The 17629-nt window shown below is 40.5% G+C and overlaps 1 protein-coding gene across 1 annotated transcript; it reads left to right on the top strand.

Annotated features, from left to right (window-relative positions):
* The first annotated feature begins 12909 nt into the window (after positions 1 to 12909).
* On the top strand, positions 12910 to 17202 carry LOC145879805 (metalloproteinase inhibitor 2-like). The gene is made up of 5 exons (XM_082976340.1): positions 12910 to 13176; positions 15002 to 15072; positions 15949 to 16051; positions 16642 to 16766; positions 16908 to 17202. Exons 1-5 carry the CDS (start codon positions 13047 to 13049, stop codon positions 17079 to 17081), a joined length of 603 nt encoding a protein of 200 aa, XP_082832466.1. The 5' UTR covers positions 12910 to 13046; the 3' UTR covers positions 17082 to 17202.
* Positions 17203 to 17629: the final 427 nt, after the last annotated feature.

Consider the following 17629-nt stretch of genomic DNA (forward strand, 5'->3'; position numbering starts at 1 on the left):
AGAGACCTCATGAATGATCTGAACCAGTATCTGTGGGTTAGAGACCTCATGAATGATCTGAACCAGTATCTGTGTGTTAGAGACCTTAACGGTCTTGTGTTACCATCTTATTAATAGGCAGCGTGCAGTAGGATGCGTTGATCAGTTGATTGACAGGTGCAGGACTGTAGAACGATACTTTCCTCTAGTGTGGATGCTCACCAACATTTTATAGTTCTGTAGCTTATAGTTTATTATTATAGTTATCGTTATAGTTACTGGCTTTGTGGACGGCCCAAATGTGTTGTGGATGTGACACACAGTGGGCCTGTTTTGCATGTTATTTATGCATTAATACGTGTCACATATCAGTATGCAAACAATGTAAAAAATATATATAATTGAGTTAATAAAGCCGCATATAAATGTAACAGGGTTGGTTATGTTTCCACTTGCCTCTAAAGAAATGTGTATTTAATGTTCAAGCATTCTTATTGGTTGGTTCAACTCTGATGACAGTAAGGTGTGTTGTGATTGGCCCCGCTTGTAGATAGGGGGAGATCGCGAACGTCGGGTCTTCCCAGTATGAAAATGTGATGCAAGGTGTAGGTCACGTTCTGAATACTGTTTTATATTTTATATTTTACAATGTGTACAAGTTTGCTGTACGTTACTGATTTATACATGTGTGGGTATATGGTACCTGTTAGGGATTGAGGGGCTTTCTGGGATGTGCTTTGGCATATAATTGCTGTAAATAAGTGTGTTAGCTAGCATACACCGATGTAATGGTCACATAAGCCCACTGCTAACACAGTTGTCTTCATGCTACAGATTTTGCCATCGACAGCCATCAATATTGTTAAGCCCTGCACAACTAACGTGCTGTTTCCCATTTAACAACAGAAATAAATGATGCTCAACTGGGACCACTGGCTGATGTGATTTATTAGGAGAAAACACAACGCAAGGAGAGTACGATATACATCTGTTACATAAACATGGTGTCTTTTTAGTTGTCTTGATAAGGCAGCTCCAAAATGCAGGTGTTTCAGCCTGGCTCAGTGCTTTCACTGGTGGTGGGGCAAGCCAGCATAAAATACAGAGCGTTGCGCCGTGATTGGCTCAGTGTTCTTTCACTCATGGGGATACTACGTCACCGCCAAGTCTAGGGGAGAGCTAGAAAATTCTAGCCTCTTGGGTGCTGCCATGGAGTTACCTTATAAGTGTCCATCCAAGAAGGCTCAAGGCCATTGGTCACAGATCAAAAGACGTCAAATCACGTTATGTGTACAGTAGCTTTGATTGGACTGATCATGTCAACATCATACTTTAAAAATCTTAGCTAGCAGTCATCATCATGACTCAAGTCAACATCTACATCGGCCATTGGACATAAGCATTACACAACAAGTTGAAAATCGCTAATTCAACAATAAGTGGTTTGGAAGGAATCAGTGACTGGCTAATGTTAACTGCAGGCATTACAAAGCAATCACCAGCCTGCTATTCAGTGGAGTGTCTGTGTGATCCCAAATCTGGGATTTTTTTATTTATTTATTTAACCTTTATTTAACTAGGCAAGGCAGTTAAGAACAAATTCTTATTTACAATGACGACCTACCAAAAGGAAAGGCCTCCTGCTGGGACGGGGGCTGGGATTACATTTTTTATATATATATATTAATATAGGACACAACACACATCACGACAAGAGAGACAACACAACACTACATAAAGAGAGACCTAAGACAACAACATAGCAAGGCAGCAACACATGACAACTGATTAATCGCTATGTCATACTCTACACAGAGATTGACTTTAAAGGCACAGTGCAGTCAAAAACGTGATTGTTCTATGTTTTATATATATTTCTACACTATGAGGTTGGAAGAATACTGTGAAATTTTGAGAATTATGATAATGCCCTTTTAGTGTAAGAGCTGTTAGAAAATAAATGTCAGCCTGTTTAGGTGGGATTGAGTTTTGGGCGCCTGGTAACATCCCCAGGTGATAAATGAGTGAACAGACCAATACGACCAAACCGTTTTAATTGAAAACAATCATAGTAAGGTACTTAACTGTAGCCCAGAAATTATTTTATATTGAGATAAAAACAGCTGCATTGGACCTTTAAGGTCTGAAAGTCTCTTTCCTATTGGCCAAGACAGCAGAATGTTTTGGTTGTCGGAAGATTATGGTCACTTACCCGAAAATGTGAAGACAGATGTTAACACAAAGAAATGCCATAACTTGTCAGTCTCTTAATTAAACAATAGGGAGGAAGCAGGAAAATCAGTTTAAATGGCCTGCTACATCGGACACGTAGGCCTAACTGTTACAGAGTGTGAGACTGTGCTCCATGAGAGGAAAACGGTGAGAAGTGAAGTGGGCGGGGGCTGGTGGGTAATGCGAGCATGGGGCTATGGAGCTGAATGCAGCGGGACGGCAGGTAGCCTAGAGGTTAGAGAGTTTGGCCCGTAACTGAAAGGTTGCTGGTTCGAAGACAAGGTGAAAACATTTTCTGTGTGCCTTTGCACAAGGCACTTAACTCTAATTTGCTCCAGGGGCGCTGTTCTACTATGGCTGACCCTTTAAAACCGCACCGGTGGATATGAAAATAATGCTTTTTTTGGTGGGGGGCAAAGTTGAACTTTGTGCAAGTCGTAGGTAATATCACAGTGCGAGTAACCAATTGAAGCGCACCATAGCATCCAACCCCTACTGGATTGGTGAGGTCAGTACAGGTGCATCAAAGCTGGCACCGAGAGACTGAAAAATATCTTCTATCTCCAGGCCATCAGACTGTTAAACAGCTGTCACTAACACAAAGAGGCTGCTGCCTACATACAGACTTGAAATCATTGGCCACTTTAATAAATAGATCACTAGTCACTTTAATAATGTTTACATATCTTGCATTACTCATCCCAAATGTGTATACTGTATTTTTATACCATTTATTGCTTCTTGCCTATGCCGCTCGGTCATCGCTCATCCATATATTTACATGTATATATTGTTATTCCATCCCTTTACTTAGATGTGTGTGTATTAGGTAGTTGTTCTGGAATTGTTAGATTACATTTTAGATATTACTACACTGTTGGAACTAGAAGCACAAGCATTTCACTACACTCGCAATAACATCTGCTAACCATGTGTATGTGACCAACAACATTTGATTTGATTGGCTGACAATGGATGTTGATGTGTAACACAACATAGCATGCTTGCTAGCTTGTTAGCACCAACATCAGGCCGAGGCTAGCGTGGCTAGGTGAGTTACCACTATAATAGTATCTCAGCCAGTTAGATCAATAGCTTAAAGTTGCTCAAGCTCTGCTCGCCCTGACCAAAAGTTATGCCTCCAGTGTAGCAGGTTAAAAAATGTACGTATATTGCAGCACCCCTACTTGAATTCTTTGCAGGTTGGTTGTTTTCAGTTTTAAAACTTCCCCTGCCTATTGGGACAACCACAGAGCAGGCTCCACTTGCCCGGCTGCCATAAATGCCATAAATTGTCCATCGTTCACTTAAACAATAGGGATGAACCAGAAAGATCAGCCTACTGGAATTCCTCACTGTTTTTTTCTCCAATCACCTGCGGCAAGGGGGTAACCCTTAAAGTCCCTAGTACAACTACACTATATATACAAAAGTATGGGGACACCCCTTCAAATTTGTGGATTGGGCTATTTCAGCCACACTCATTGCTAACAGGTGTATAAAATTGAGCACACAGCCATGCAAACTCCATAGACAAACATTGATAGTGGAATGACCTTACCGAAGAGCCTTCTTTCATCCAAAATATATTAAATAAATAAATAGTGATGACATAGGCTAGACTGTGTTATACACCAGAGGTCTGTCTGTAATAAAGCGCTGCTCTGCTTTCTTGACATCACCATCAACAAAACAAGTCCTACAGGCCCTAGTTTTGTCACACCTGGACTACTGCCCAGTCATATAGTCAAGTGCACAAAGAGGGACATTGGCAACTTACAATTGGCCCAGAACAGAGCAGCACAGCTGGCCCTTAAAAGTACATGGAGAGCTAGCATTAATAATATGCATGTCAATCTCTCCTGGCTAAAGTGGAGGAGAGATTGACTTCATCACTGCCTGTATTTGTGAGAGGTGTTGATGTGTTAAATATACTAAGCTGTCTGTTTAAATTACTAGCACACAGCTCAGACATCCATGCATACCCCACAAAACATGCCACTAGAGGTCTCTTCACAGTCCCCATAGCTAGAACAGACTATGGGAAATGCACAGTACTACATAGAGCCATGGCTACATGGAACACTATTCCACATCAAGTAACACAAGCGAGCAGTAAAATCAGATTAAAAAGCAGATAAAACAACACCTCACGGTACAACCCGGACTGTGAGGACACACATGCACACATTGTAAAATGTAGTAATGTAGTATTGTACATTTTATATTGTAAATGTGTAATATTAGAGTAATAATGTAGTAATGTCTTGTATGATATATTGTTTTATTTTTGATGTAGACTGTTGTTTTGTTGTGATGTAATTGTTTTATTTATGATGTAGGCTGTTGTTTTGTTGTGATGTAATTGTTTTATTTATGATGTAGGCTGTTATTTTGTTGTGATGTAATTGTTTAATTTATGATGTAAGTTGTTGTTTTGTTGTGATGTAATTGTTTAATTTATGATGTAGGCTGTTGTTTTGTTGTGATGTAATTGTTTTATTTATGATGTAGGCTGTTGTTTTGTTGTGATGTAATTGTTTTATTTATGATGTAGGTTGTTGTTTTGTTTTGTTGTGATGTAATTGTTTAATTTATGATGTAGGCTGTGGTTTTGTTGTGATGTAATTGTTTAATTTATGATGTAGGCTGTTGTTTTGTTGTGATGTAAATGTTTTATTTATGATGTAGGCTGTTGTTTGTTGTGATGTGAATTTTTTATTCCTGTTTGGAACCCAGTAAGAGGAGCTGCTAAATACTACAAATACAAAATACTTTTGCCAAAGTGATACACTCCTATTAATTTAAAATCAAATCAAATGTTATTCGTCACATGTGCTGAATACAACGGTGTTGACTTTACCATGAAATGCTTGCTCATGAACCCTTCCCAACAATTCAGAGTAAAAAATAGTTTTTATTAAAATAGTAACACAAAAGGAATAAAATACACAAAAATGAAGCAATATACAGGGGTACTAGTACCAGATCAATGTGCAGAGGTACGAGGTATTTGAGTTAGATATGTACATAAAGGCAGGGTAAAGTGACTAGGCATCAGGATAGATAATAATAAGGTATTTGAGGTAGATATGTACATGAAGACAGGGTAAAGTGACTAGGCATCAGGATAGATAATAATAAGGTATTTGAGGTAGATATGTACATGAAGACAGGGTAAAGTGACTAGGCATCAGGATAGATAATAATAAGGTATTTGAGGTAGATATGTACATGAAGACAGGGTAAAGTGACTAGGCATCAGGATAGATAATAATAAGGTATTTGAGGTAGATATGTACATGAAGGCAGGGTAAAGTGACTAGACATCAGGATAGATAATAAAACGAGTAAAATAAAGAACAGAATAAGAGCAGCATATGGTGTGTGTGTGTGTTTGTGTGTGTGTGTGTGTGTGTGTGTGTGTGTGTGCATATGTAGTGCATGTAAATGTGTGTGGGTTTTGTGTCAGTTCACCTTGTATAAAGTGTGTATATAAAGTCTTGTCAGTTTCATGTGATTCTGAAGATATACAAAACGTTGCAGAGAGAATATCCAACTGTCAATCTCTTAGAAACAAATATTGTAACCATGACTTAAAAAGAACTGATGTTGGCACAAGATGGATGGAAAGTTGGAGCATAACCTTCACAGTTACAGTTAACTAAAATGTACACTTAATCCAGTATAAACTAATGTATAGAATTTATTATGCAAGAGACATTCTACAGCACAACAGCAGGGGGTCATGTCCTAAGTGTAAAACTAATAATGACTCAATAAACCATGCTTTCAGAACCAATAGAACTAACATGGCTGAGCTTGCTTTATGCAGGGTTGTATCTTGTAGGTCTATAGTGCCTTCAGAAAGAATTCAGACCCCTTGACTTTTTCCACTTTTTGTTAGGTTATAGCCATATTCAAAAAAAATCTACACACAATACCCCATAATGACAAAGCAAAAACAGGTTTTTATAAATGTTAGCTAATTTATAAAAATAATAAAACTGAAATATCACAAATATTCACACCCTTTACTCAGTACTTTGTTGAAGCACCTTTGGCAGCAATTACAGCCTCAAGTCTTCTTGGGTATGATACTACAAGCTTGGCACACTGGTATTTGGGGAGTTTCTTCCATTCTTCTCTGCAGATCCTCTCAAACTCTGTCAGGGTGGGGAGCGTTGCTGCACAGCTATTTTCAGGTCCCTCCAGAGATGTTCAATCGGGTTCAAGTCCGGGCTCTGGCTGGGCCACTCAAGGACATTCAGAGACGTGTCCCGAAGCCACTCCTGCATTGTCTTTGCTGTGTGCTTAGGGTCGTTGTCCTGTTGGAAGGTGTACCTTCATCCCAGTCTGAGGTCCTGAGTGCTCTGGAGCAGGTTTTCATCAAGCATCTCTCTGTACTTTGCTTCGTTCATCTTTCCCTCGATCCTGACTAGTCTCCCAGTCCCTTCCTGCTGAAAAACCTCCCCACAACATGATGCTGCCATGCTTCACCGTAGGGATGGTGCCAGGTTTCCTCCAGCCGTGACGCTTGGCGTTCAGGCCAAAGGTTTCAATCTTGGTTTCATCAGACCAGAGCATATTATTTCTCATGGTTTGACAGTCTTTTGATGCCTTTTGGCAAACTCCAAGCAGGCTATCATGTGCCTTTTACTGAGGAGTGGCTTCCGTCTGGCCACTCTACCATAAAGGCCTGATTGTGGAACGCTGCAGAGATGGTTGTCTTTCTGGAATGTTCTCCCATCTAGAGGAACTCTAGAGCTCTGTCAGAGTGACCATCCGGTTCTTGGCCACCTCCCTGACCAAGGCCCTCCTCCCCTGATTGCTCAGTTTGGCCAGGCTGCCAGCTTTAGGAAGAGTCTTGATGGTTCCAAACTTCTTTTAAAAAAACATTTTAAAAAAGGAAAGTTGGTAGGTGCACATTGCACTGTTGGGATGCTGGATTCCCCTAAAGTAAATGTATGTTTTGCCAAAATTCTATATTTACTCCTGTCTATATAAAATAATTCAAAATACTCATTAGCTTCTTTAAAAAAATATATCTCTGCATTGTTTCAAATTACAGGTGCGTAGGCCATGCCTATTTTGTTGGGAAGCCCGACATGTTGTTACCACGCGTGGCAATATAAATACTTGATTATCGAATTATGGCTGCCAGTGAAAAGCGACTAAAATATGTGTGAAGATAACGTGTTTTGAGTATAATTTAAAATTTTGAGATGAAGAAGGGGAGGGGTGTGGCCAAGATATGGCGCGTTTCATTCCAGAATTCATGCACTCAGCTCTCCAGAATGTGCTAAGCTCTCCCAACAATTCTTGCACATTCATTGTTTCATTGGGTGAATTGTTTGCCCTTTGTTAATTTTGATAAATTCTCCATTACATATGTACCAGTAGGCCTAGTAATTGTACTGTTAATGGCCATCGTTAGGTTACATATATATTTCTGTTAATGCAGGCAGTAATTACATTAATTTACCGTTCTCACTCTCAAACTTGAAACATTATTTGCAGAGTTCAACCTGCTACACTTGATTTAATAACCATAATTTACGAGTTTTGTCATTTTTTTCATTTAACTTTGTTTGGAGTGCCCCATGTGCGCAATGAGCACGTGTCTGGTTTCTCTCTCCTGATAATGTTGAGTGAGCGCGCACCTGAGCGTGCATAAAAGTAAGCCTAACTGACCTGCTGTGGGCAAATGTAGGAAAGTTCCCATTAGGGGATATCGGATTTCTGATTGTCTTAATTAACTCACCACGTCCACCACTAATAAGCTGAGCTTCTTCACCTCACACAGTAGATCTGAGTCAACGAAGTCCGTTTTTTTAAACATCCATTACAAAAAATAATAGTTCTTCACAGTATTTGAAAAATCTTTCCAACACTCGATATTCACCAAGCCTCGATGTGAAAAAGCAACATATCATGATCTGATGATCCCATATATCCAGTGGAAACGAAATTTAAAAATAAAGCTGTCTGTCCGGAGCTCACTGGTTCGGGATACTCTGAGGGCCCAGAATAGGCCTTCTCTAGTTGAAACAATGTTGCAAGTTCACTAGCAACAGCTTCGGGCCCAGACCCAGTTCATTTATTTGGTAGCCTACAATGTTGCACTTCACCAGCTATGGCTCAAGTAAAGACAGATAGAAAGTGGGGCAGACAGGCAGAGAAGAGAGATTCATGTGATTGAAAGAACCTGCATTTTCAGCAGGATATTTTCTTCTGTTTTTATTTGTTGAATTTTAATTCTGACGTTTATGATTAACCAAGTGAAAAACATTTAGAAAAACAAAAAGGTTATTATTGAAATCAAACTTTTCCACGAAATTCTGTTATAAAAATAATCAACTGGTAGACAGATCGGTAGAAGTTGTAGGATAAGTTGTAAGCTTCCCCAAACTTGAAACTCACGAGCGGCCTGTGGTCTTTACTCTAACACCCATTAAAAAAATGTGTGCACGCGCTTGAGTTGCGTGAAAAACGCACAATAACGTGCATTCCCAGCTAGCACATAACGTTCTGAGAACCATATGTTTCTTAGATGGGAATTTCAGTACTTCAGCATAACGTTTCCTACAGGTTTGCTCATGGTTCTATTAAAAGTAATGTTCTCAAATTGTTCAGAAAACATTAAGAAACAACGTTCTTCTGTGGGAATTGCAGTACTTCAACATAGCTTTTTCTACAGGTTTCCTCAAAGTTCCATTTAAAATAATGTTCTAAGAATATTCAGAGAACGTAAAGAAACAACGTTCTTCTATGGAATTTCAGTAGTACAGCATAACATTTTCTGCAGGTTTCCTCATGGTTCTATATAAAGTAATGTTCTCAGCACATTAAGAAAACTTTCTATAAAAACCACAAGAAAACATTGGTAACGCTCAAAGAATGTTCTAAGAATGTAATTTAAAAACATATACATTCTGTTCTCAGCATCAACAAAACTATCTATCCTGTGTGTGTGTCCAGGTGTGTTGCCCGTACCCACTAATTGTCCACACCTTATCTTAATGAGTGCTTTTTTCCTTTGAAAGGGGTCTGTTTGAATAAACTAAAATGAACAGCATTGTATGAGTTAAAAATACATGGCATACTAGCTCCATCCTGGTGGTGCAGTGGACTAATTCTATGGATAGATAACAGAGCATGTGTGCGGAGCTGGAGCGTTCTCAAATCTGACTGAAGCGCGGAGCAAGTTGCCCAAAGGCTGGAGCATCGGCCTTCTCGCCGCCTCCAATTTTGCTCCATTACCGCTCCAGTAACGCTCACTTCACGAGCTCAGTGCATGCCCGGCCCAGCATGCATTTGTAGTCTACTTGTGTGCTGCTATAGCCCCTTGCTTTAGCTACTGTCATGGAGTTCGCTAAATATTTTCATTTACATTTACATTTACGTCATTTAGCAGACGCTCTTATCCAGAGCGACTTACAAATTGGTGCATTCACCTTATGATATCCAGTGGAACAACCACTTTACAATAGTACATCTATATCTTTTATAAAGAAACTGATAAAGAAACTGATAAAACACAAAGGTGTGAAATCAAGGTGACTTACAAAGATGAGGAGGACCAAGAGCAAGAGAGGGAGTGTGGTGATGTAGTGTCCACAACTATAGAAGAGAGGTAGTGTGGTGATGTAGTGTCCACAACTAAATTATCATTGTGAAATCTGAAAAGACATCCTGAAAGAATGATGGTGTACTACGTGCACATTCTAACAGAAAGGAACGCGGTGGGTAGCTAGCTAAGTGTGTCATTATAGCAAAGTATTTATAAACAAAAAAATTGTTGTATTATCTTTACAATAGGCTATTGTTGATTTTGGCCCAATTGGCCTGGCATGTTATCTCTTTCAAAGAGCTTTCCATTTTGATAGGGTTATTTTACCATGAAATCTTTAGGCCTACCTATAAAATAAAAGTTAAAAAAATCTGCATCCCTGCCCAGCCTGGCAGGAGTGGCCCAAAAGGTGTTTAGCATCCTCAGTGGCTCTGCAGGGTCTGAGAGAGTATTCTCCACTGCTGGCCTGCTCTCCAGGCACCATCACATGAGCCTGAAGCCACAGACTCTGGCCAAACTTGTGTTTCTAAAAGTGAATTCAAGGGCACTGTAGACTTTGTATTTAAGTCTAGTAATTCATGTCTGGCTCCTGACCTGTTGTCACAACTTCCACTGAAGTCAGTCCCTCTCCTTGTTCAGGCAGCATTGGACATCACTGGCCTTCTAGCCATCACCAATCCACTCGACTTTTCAATGATGGCCTAGGAACAGTGGGTTAACTGTCTGTTCAGGGGTAGCGCTGGGATTTGAACTTGCAACCTTTTGGTTACTAGTCCAACACTTTAACCACTAGGCTACCCTGCCACCCCGTTATTGTGGGCTTGGTATATTGTATTTTATTTTGTAATTACTTGAGTAAATCCGTTGATTACTCTTATCTGCTGTCCTGCGCCTGACTCTCTACACCAGCTTCACACAGGCCGATTACACCTGTTTTGAGTGTTTATGTGCTGTTTAATACTACGTGGCCTATTTGAAATTATGAGCGCTTCCTTTTCATGTTGTTTACTAAAATACTTTTCATTCAAATCATATGGTTTGGTTTCGATACTTCCAAACCAAATGGTAGGTCCAGGTAGTCACTACAAATAGATGGGTGTTTGTGATTTTAATGAATGGAGTGAATTTGGAACTGCAGGTTTTTTTCCTATGAGGAGTGGTTTTTAGCACTCAATTCCACTCACATGCTCTGATAGAGAACAGAAGATGCCACATTGAAAGATAAATGTGTTTGTATGATTAATGCCTAAGCAAATTAATTTCCATGCGTCCTTTCTGTGCTTGGTTCAACATTTAACCCAAAATAAGCTAGCAGTGACTGTAAAAATCGCATGGAAACATTTTCTCAGAATGTTCATTAATTACCTTCAAATAAACTAAAATTTGCGTTGTCAGAACCTCCCTGCAACCTAAAAAAAATCTAATTCCCAGAACAGGTGAAATGTTCACTACTGTCCTCAGGCGTAAAAAAATAACATTTAAGAAAGTTAACGGTCAGGAAACGTATGGTTTCGTTTCCAGAACCAATGGGAAATCAAAAAACGTGCATTCCCACAACTTCCAAGGAACCAAATGTGCTAGCTGGGAGGCTTTCAAAGGGCACTTGAGACAAACAGATTGCAATTTTGGTGCACATAGAATGGAGTCTTGAGTACATTCAAGTGCGTGTTCCATGGCAAATCTTCTGTTCAGGACAACCCAGGGCATAATCCATGTCACCCTAGTACGTGTGGATTAAACATAGAGTTCATGAACGTTGACACTGTAAATGACATGACTTTTCAAATATGGAAATGTGAAGCTTCCAACAATAGCTGAATTTGCAAAGCAAGCGAGCACCAATTCCATTTCAGTGGTGTTTGCTATAATCTTTGCTACCCGGGTTAAAAAAAAATAAATAAATAAAAGTTCCCTTGCGACAATTTAGCTTTTGCAACGAGACCATTAAATATATTTAAGACAATGGTAGAAGAGAGTGTAGTTCTGTTCAGTTTGGACTTCAGTTTATCGCTAACCTTATCACAGGGACTTTGAAGCACTAACTTACATCATCTGCATGCTGATCTCGGAATAAATTGACGATAGCAAAGATTCCATCTTTGACGAGGCCACATAAATGGAATAGGTACTAGCTAGCTTAATAGTTCATATTTGCGCGCTAGCTCTGCATATTCAGCTAGTGTGTGTGCGTGATTGACTGGATTAACCTCACGTCAGTTACGTTCATTGAGTGCCTTTCAGACAGTAGACACGACCCCTCTGTTACCTAGCAAGCTAAGGAACTGGCAGTGGATCAAACCATTGTGAGGAAAAGGGTGGGGGGGTCGCAATCTTTTGAAACTTAAAAACGCGCTATTAAGTGTCTATAATCAGCACAATTGCTTTCATTGCGTATTATTAATATTATTTAAATTACATAGTTATGTTTCAGTGATATATTGGGGGGGACAAATCATATTTTTCCCAGGATGGGGGGGGGGTCGTGTCCCCCCCGTCCCCCCCAGGATTTCCGCCCCTGGTAGAGCCCATCGATGTTCCATTCGTTTGGAGGTAGTATTCATCATCAAACCTCACTCATACAATAACAAATGTGCAAAAGTAGCCCAATTAGCGGGGGACGGGGCATCTTCTTGTTGTGCATGGTGCTCAGGAGCATGCTAGTTTTCTGTTCTACCTGATAACGAATTGCACCCACCTGGTGTCCCTGGTCAAAATCAGTCCCTGATTAAAGGGGAACAATAAAAAAATGCAGTGGCACTGGCTTCACGTCGAGGTCCAGAGTTGAGTTTGAGGGGCCTAGGGCAAGTGAACTGAACTGAGTAGTTGGGCAAGTTGAGCCTGCTTTAAAGTTGCCCCAGGTGTTTAAAAAAACTATTTCAAATAGGCATATCCTAAAACGGATATTTCTGTTTCATCGCCATTGTTTAGGCGAAAGACAAACAATTTATGGAATTTATGTCAACCGGGCAAGTTGAGCCTGTTCTGTGGTTGTCCCTTTAAGCAGGGTATTTTTCCCAATGGAGTTGCTATGGTTCTGGATTAATAGAACGCTCAGCCTACCACTGGCTTGGTTCTGACTGGGGAGGAGCTCACAGCCTGCAATAAAAACGGGCTGATTACATCGAAGGGAAAACAGATTTCTAGGTGTTAGTCTGTCTGGGAACATCTTTGAATGTTCTAGTGTGGTTTACAATACAACTGTTCTTTAGCTCCTGGAGTAAACATATCTTACGCGATACATTGTTGATAGATATTTTCCAAAATGACTTGGTCTATAAGCAGTTGTTTCATCACTCTGGTCGTTTTGTTCCTTTGGCGGATCGAAGACGTTGCAGAAGCTTGCAGATGCGCTCCTGTCCATCTTCAACAGGCTTTTTGCAGCGCAGACGTCGGTAAGGAAACTGCCAATATTTCTGACTTCTCAGGTTCTCAACTCCGGTCCTCGAGTTACTCCAACGGTACACATTTTTGTTGTATCCCTGGACAAGAACACCTGATTCAACTAATCATCAGGGCCTCAATGAGTTGAGTCAGGTATTTTTGTCCGGGGATATAACAAGTGTGCTGTTGGGTGTACTCGAAGGCTGGAGTTGGCAACCACTGGGCTACTACACTGTATCAATGCGCAACATGACCACAGAATTCTTAATGTTTGTTATAATAATAACCATGACATGATCAATGTATTTACATAATTAAGTAGGCAACAGTAAGATGGGCTACAACCAGGGCTCTCCAACCCTGTTCCTGGAGAGCTGCCATCCTGTAGGTTTTTGATCCAACCCTAATGTGCTCACCTGATTCTAATAATTAGCTGGTTGATAAACTGAATCAGGTCTGTTACAACTGGGTTTGGATTGATAACCTGCAGGAGGGTACCTCTCCAGGAACAGGGTTTGAGAGCCCTGGCTGTAGCCCTGGATGAGACCCTGCTACACCAAGTGTTATATTTGCTTCTAGGCCTACACATTATGCCTACAGTTGAATTGTTTCATTTTATATACTACAATTAAGTAAATACATTATCTTTCTACATTTAACCCAAGGCATTCAGTTGTAGTGTAGACTTATTTAAATCAAATAGTGGTAGGCTACAGATCCCGTATCTTAATTTGAGCCAGTTTCACGCATCAGGAACATAATCCTGCAGCAACATGAATTGTTATGCGGATTATAATGAATGGATTTTTTTGTTGTTAGGGTTGATATAATTTTCATTGGGGCAAATCAAGTCTGGCATTTTTAGTGGAAATTGATAACTTTAGTTGGCTTTTTAAACCTTGAATACGCTACAAGTTTGCAGTTCCTGATGTGCAGGAAAACCCCTGCAACAGGATGATAAATTAAGATTTGGCAACTGTCACTTTTGTTGGAGAGTTAATTTATTTCATGTGCTCCTTAAAATGAATTATCTCTACCTGAATTGTACTAGAACAAAGGAAATGCATATGCTCTGCACAACTGTGGGCTGTGGTGCCATCTTGCGGGCCGGGAAACATCTGCCAAATGGTTTTGGAGAGTGATGTCCTGTAGCTGGTAAAGCTGTTAGTAAAAACCCATTCTACTGTAGTTTCATTAGATCAGTATGTCTACAAAACAAACTGTAATTCCAGTGATAAAAGCAACAAGTACTACTGTGGTGTACTGGTCCTAATGATGATAGACAGCAGTGGAATAGAGGGAACTTAACATTACAGGAGTAGTTAATCTGATTGGCAAGGATGAATCGTTTGAATATCTTCTGAATCAGACTGAAGTGAAGAGGTTGTTGCTGTCAGCACCTTCTACCCAGACAGGTGGGCGGAGGAGGAGCATGTGTCATAAGGTACGTGTGCCTGTGAAGGTGCCTCAGCAGGCCAGGCATATTCCTCTCTGACTACAGCTGATGGAAGGCTCATGTGCCTCAGTCTTCCTACCAGCCCCTGGTTGGCGCCTGAACATCTGCAGACCAGGCAGGGCAGCATAGTTAAACAAGGTGTTGAATTAATGGCAGATGACCAGAGTTGGGAATCTAGGACCTGGAGGGAAAATTACTCGTCTGATTCGCCCAAACAGTGTGAACTTATCCACAAACATTTTTATGACTGTAAAATCTTGTCTGTGAAGGTTTCTACTGTTCTCTTAGATCTCATTACACCCTTAAACAATCAGTGTCTGACTGACCATTTAAAGGAAAATGGGTGATGTTAGTAGTTAAACCAAGTTTCTCTCTTCCAGTGATCAGGGCAAAGGTGGTTGGAGTGAAAGCTGTGTCTGGTAACACCAACTATGATGTCCAACAGATCAAGGTATGATCAGCCTTTTTATTAAGGTGTTGTTCCTGACTACATTGAAGCCCACTGAACCCCAGTCTGACAGCTTCACTCCTTTCCCCTGGGCTCCAACCCTTCAATGTTTGCCGATCTGGGCTGGCATAAGCAGTGTAGTTGTGGAGCTTCCATCGTATGAAAAGGAGCTTCTGTAGAAATGGCTCATGCCTCTTGCTGGAAAGCACATTATTCAGTCAACGTTCCTACCAGTCCTAGACTATGGTGACATCTATATGAATGCAGCTGCCATTTCATTAAAGCTTTTAAACGCAGTTTATCATACTGCACTTTATTACTGGTGATGGGGGTTTGGTAATCATCACTGCATTCCCTACCAGGAAGTTGGCTGGCTCTGTCACGTTGGTTGATAAATTGCCAGATTTTCATTTATAAAGCCATTTTACTAAAACTCTCACTGTGCCTAAAATTACTACTGACCTTTAGACATTTTAGTTAGTCGGTCTCAGATAAGGATGGTTGACTCTGGATATTCCATTGGTCTCAACTGAGTTGGATGAATCTGCCTGAAATATTTTAGCATTATTTGTGGAACGATCTTCAAAATGTTGTAAATGTGATGTTGAGTCAGAATTGTTTGACTGTTCTGCTTACATTTTGTAACTTGATGTTTGTAATTCGGCGATCTGTTAATAATACCTTGGTCTCTGTATGACACCCTGATAAAATAAAGGTTAGATTAATAAATATTTGTTGCTCTGCAAACATCAAAAGCTGAGGGGATGGGGTATAGGGAGGGAATTAGGAAAGACTGACAGTGCCTGAGAGCTGCTGTCTGTTAGGTTCCAAATTGTAGATGTTTGACAGATCTTCCTTTCTCTCCTTGTGATTGGCTAGATGTTCAAAGGTCCTGACCGGGTTATCCACACCATCTTCACTTCATCCTCTTCAGCCTCGTGCGGCGTGACTCTGGAACTCACCAAGGAGTATCTCTTCACAGGTGTGGATCTCACTACATTACCCAAGTTCATTGCTATCACTGGTTAAACTGCTCAACCTATGCTTGTAGCATCATGGCCTATTCTAAACTATTGACTTCATCTTGTACAAGAAATCAATTGCTTTAGAGAAAATACTTCATCTTTAACCATTTTAATTGAATCTTTATTTAACAAGGCAAGTCAGTTAAACATTCTTGTTTGCATTGACGGCCAAATGCTGACGAAGCTGTGCCAATTATGCGCCGCCCTATGGGACTCCCAACCACAGCCGGCTGTGATACAGCCTGGATCTTCAAGTTACGCTTTACAATACCAAATGTTATGAATTTAAATGTTTACAACTAATGCATCACTTATTTATTACGATAAATTCTAGTGTTCCAGGCTGCATCGGTATGTCTTCTGCTCCAGGGTAAAGTTTCCCTAAGGGACAGATTTAGGATCTGTTTCCCCCTCCCCAATTCTAATCTTAACCATTTGTGGGGGAAAAAGGGGAAATGGTTCTAAGATCAGCATCTGGGTTGATCAGCATCTGGGGTTGACTTTTACCACACAGGTTGTTGACTCACTGTCTTCTCTCTGTCTTCAGGCAGGCTGAATACTGATGGCAAGATGCTCATAGGCATGTGTGACTTTATTCAGTACTGGGAGGACTTGAATGGCACACAAAGGAAGAGCTTGACTCAACGCTACCAAAGCGGCTGCGATTGCACGGTGTGTGACAGGAATTATAGTAAAATTACATCACACCACTTTTGTTCACTTTGTCACATTGGCTAAACACATGAGCTGGGGTATTGGGGTAATGATCAGTCAGTGATCTGGATCTTTCTCTCTCCCTGCTCTGATCTACAGATCATCCGCTGCTCTTCCCTCCCGTGTCCCGTCAGCGCCCCAGATGAGTGTCTTTGGACGGACTGGTTGTTGGCTGATGGCCAAAGCGGACCCCAGGCCAAGTACTCTGCCTGTCTCAAGAGGAGTGATGGGTCCTGTGCCTGGTACAGGGGGATGGCTCCATCCAAGAAGTAGTTCCTGGATATTGAAGACTTCTAAACTCTATAGGCCTTCCGCTCACTGCTCCCTGACTAAAGATGTCTGCAATTTAAAAGCTGGTCACTTCTTGTGCAATAAAAATGTACTACTCCTCAAATATAGTGCTCCAAGTATTCATTTCTTGTGCTTGTCTGTTTTTAAACTGGAACCAAAGGTGTTATTGAAACCCAAAAGGGTGATCTCAGTGTTGGCTGACACGGTTGTGTTTCTAACTAGACCATTATTCCTGAAATACCATCCTAAATCCTGGGGCATGTTCAGCTGGGCACAATATATTAGAATGAATGTTATATACATGAAGGCATTGACAAATGCAGGTGTGGTTCCCTTCTGCACATTGAATGAATTTAAATTAAATTGCTGAGAACCCTCACGCTTGCTGACCAAAAGATTGTCGGAGTTTTCAGAACATTTATCTTAAGTCAATAAATTTGTACTTTTTTTTTTTCTCACTCACTACCCACTGGGCAATGTTTTCCATGTAATTTAACACTGTTGCATCAAAGTGAAACTTATTTTGGATT

This window comes from Salmo salar, chromosome 06 (assembly GCF_965601325.2).
Source record: "Salmo salar chromosome 06, fSalSal1, whole genome shotgun sequence".
NCBI classification, from domain to species: Eukaryota; Metazoa; Chordata; class Actinopteri; order Salmoniformes; family Salmonidae; genus Salmo; species Salmo salar.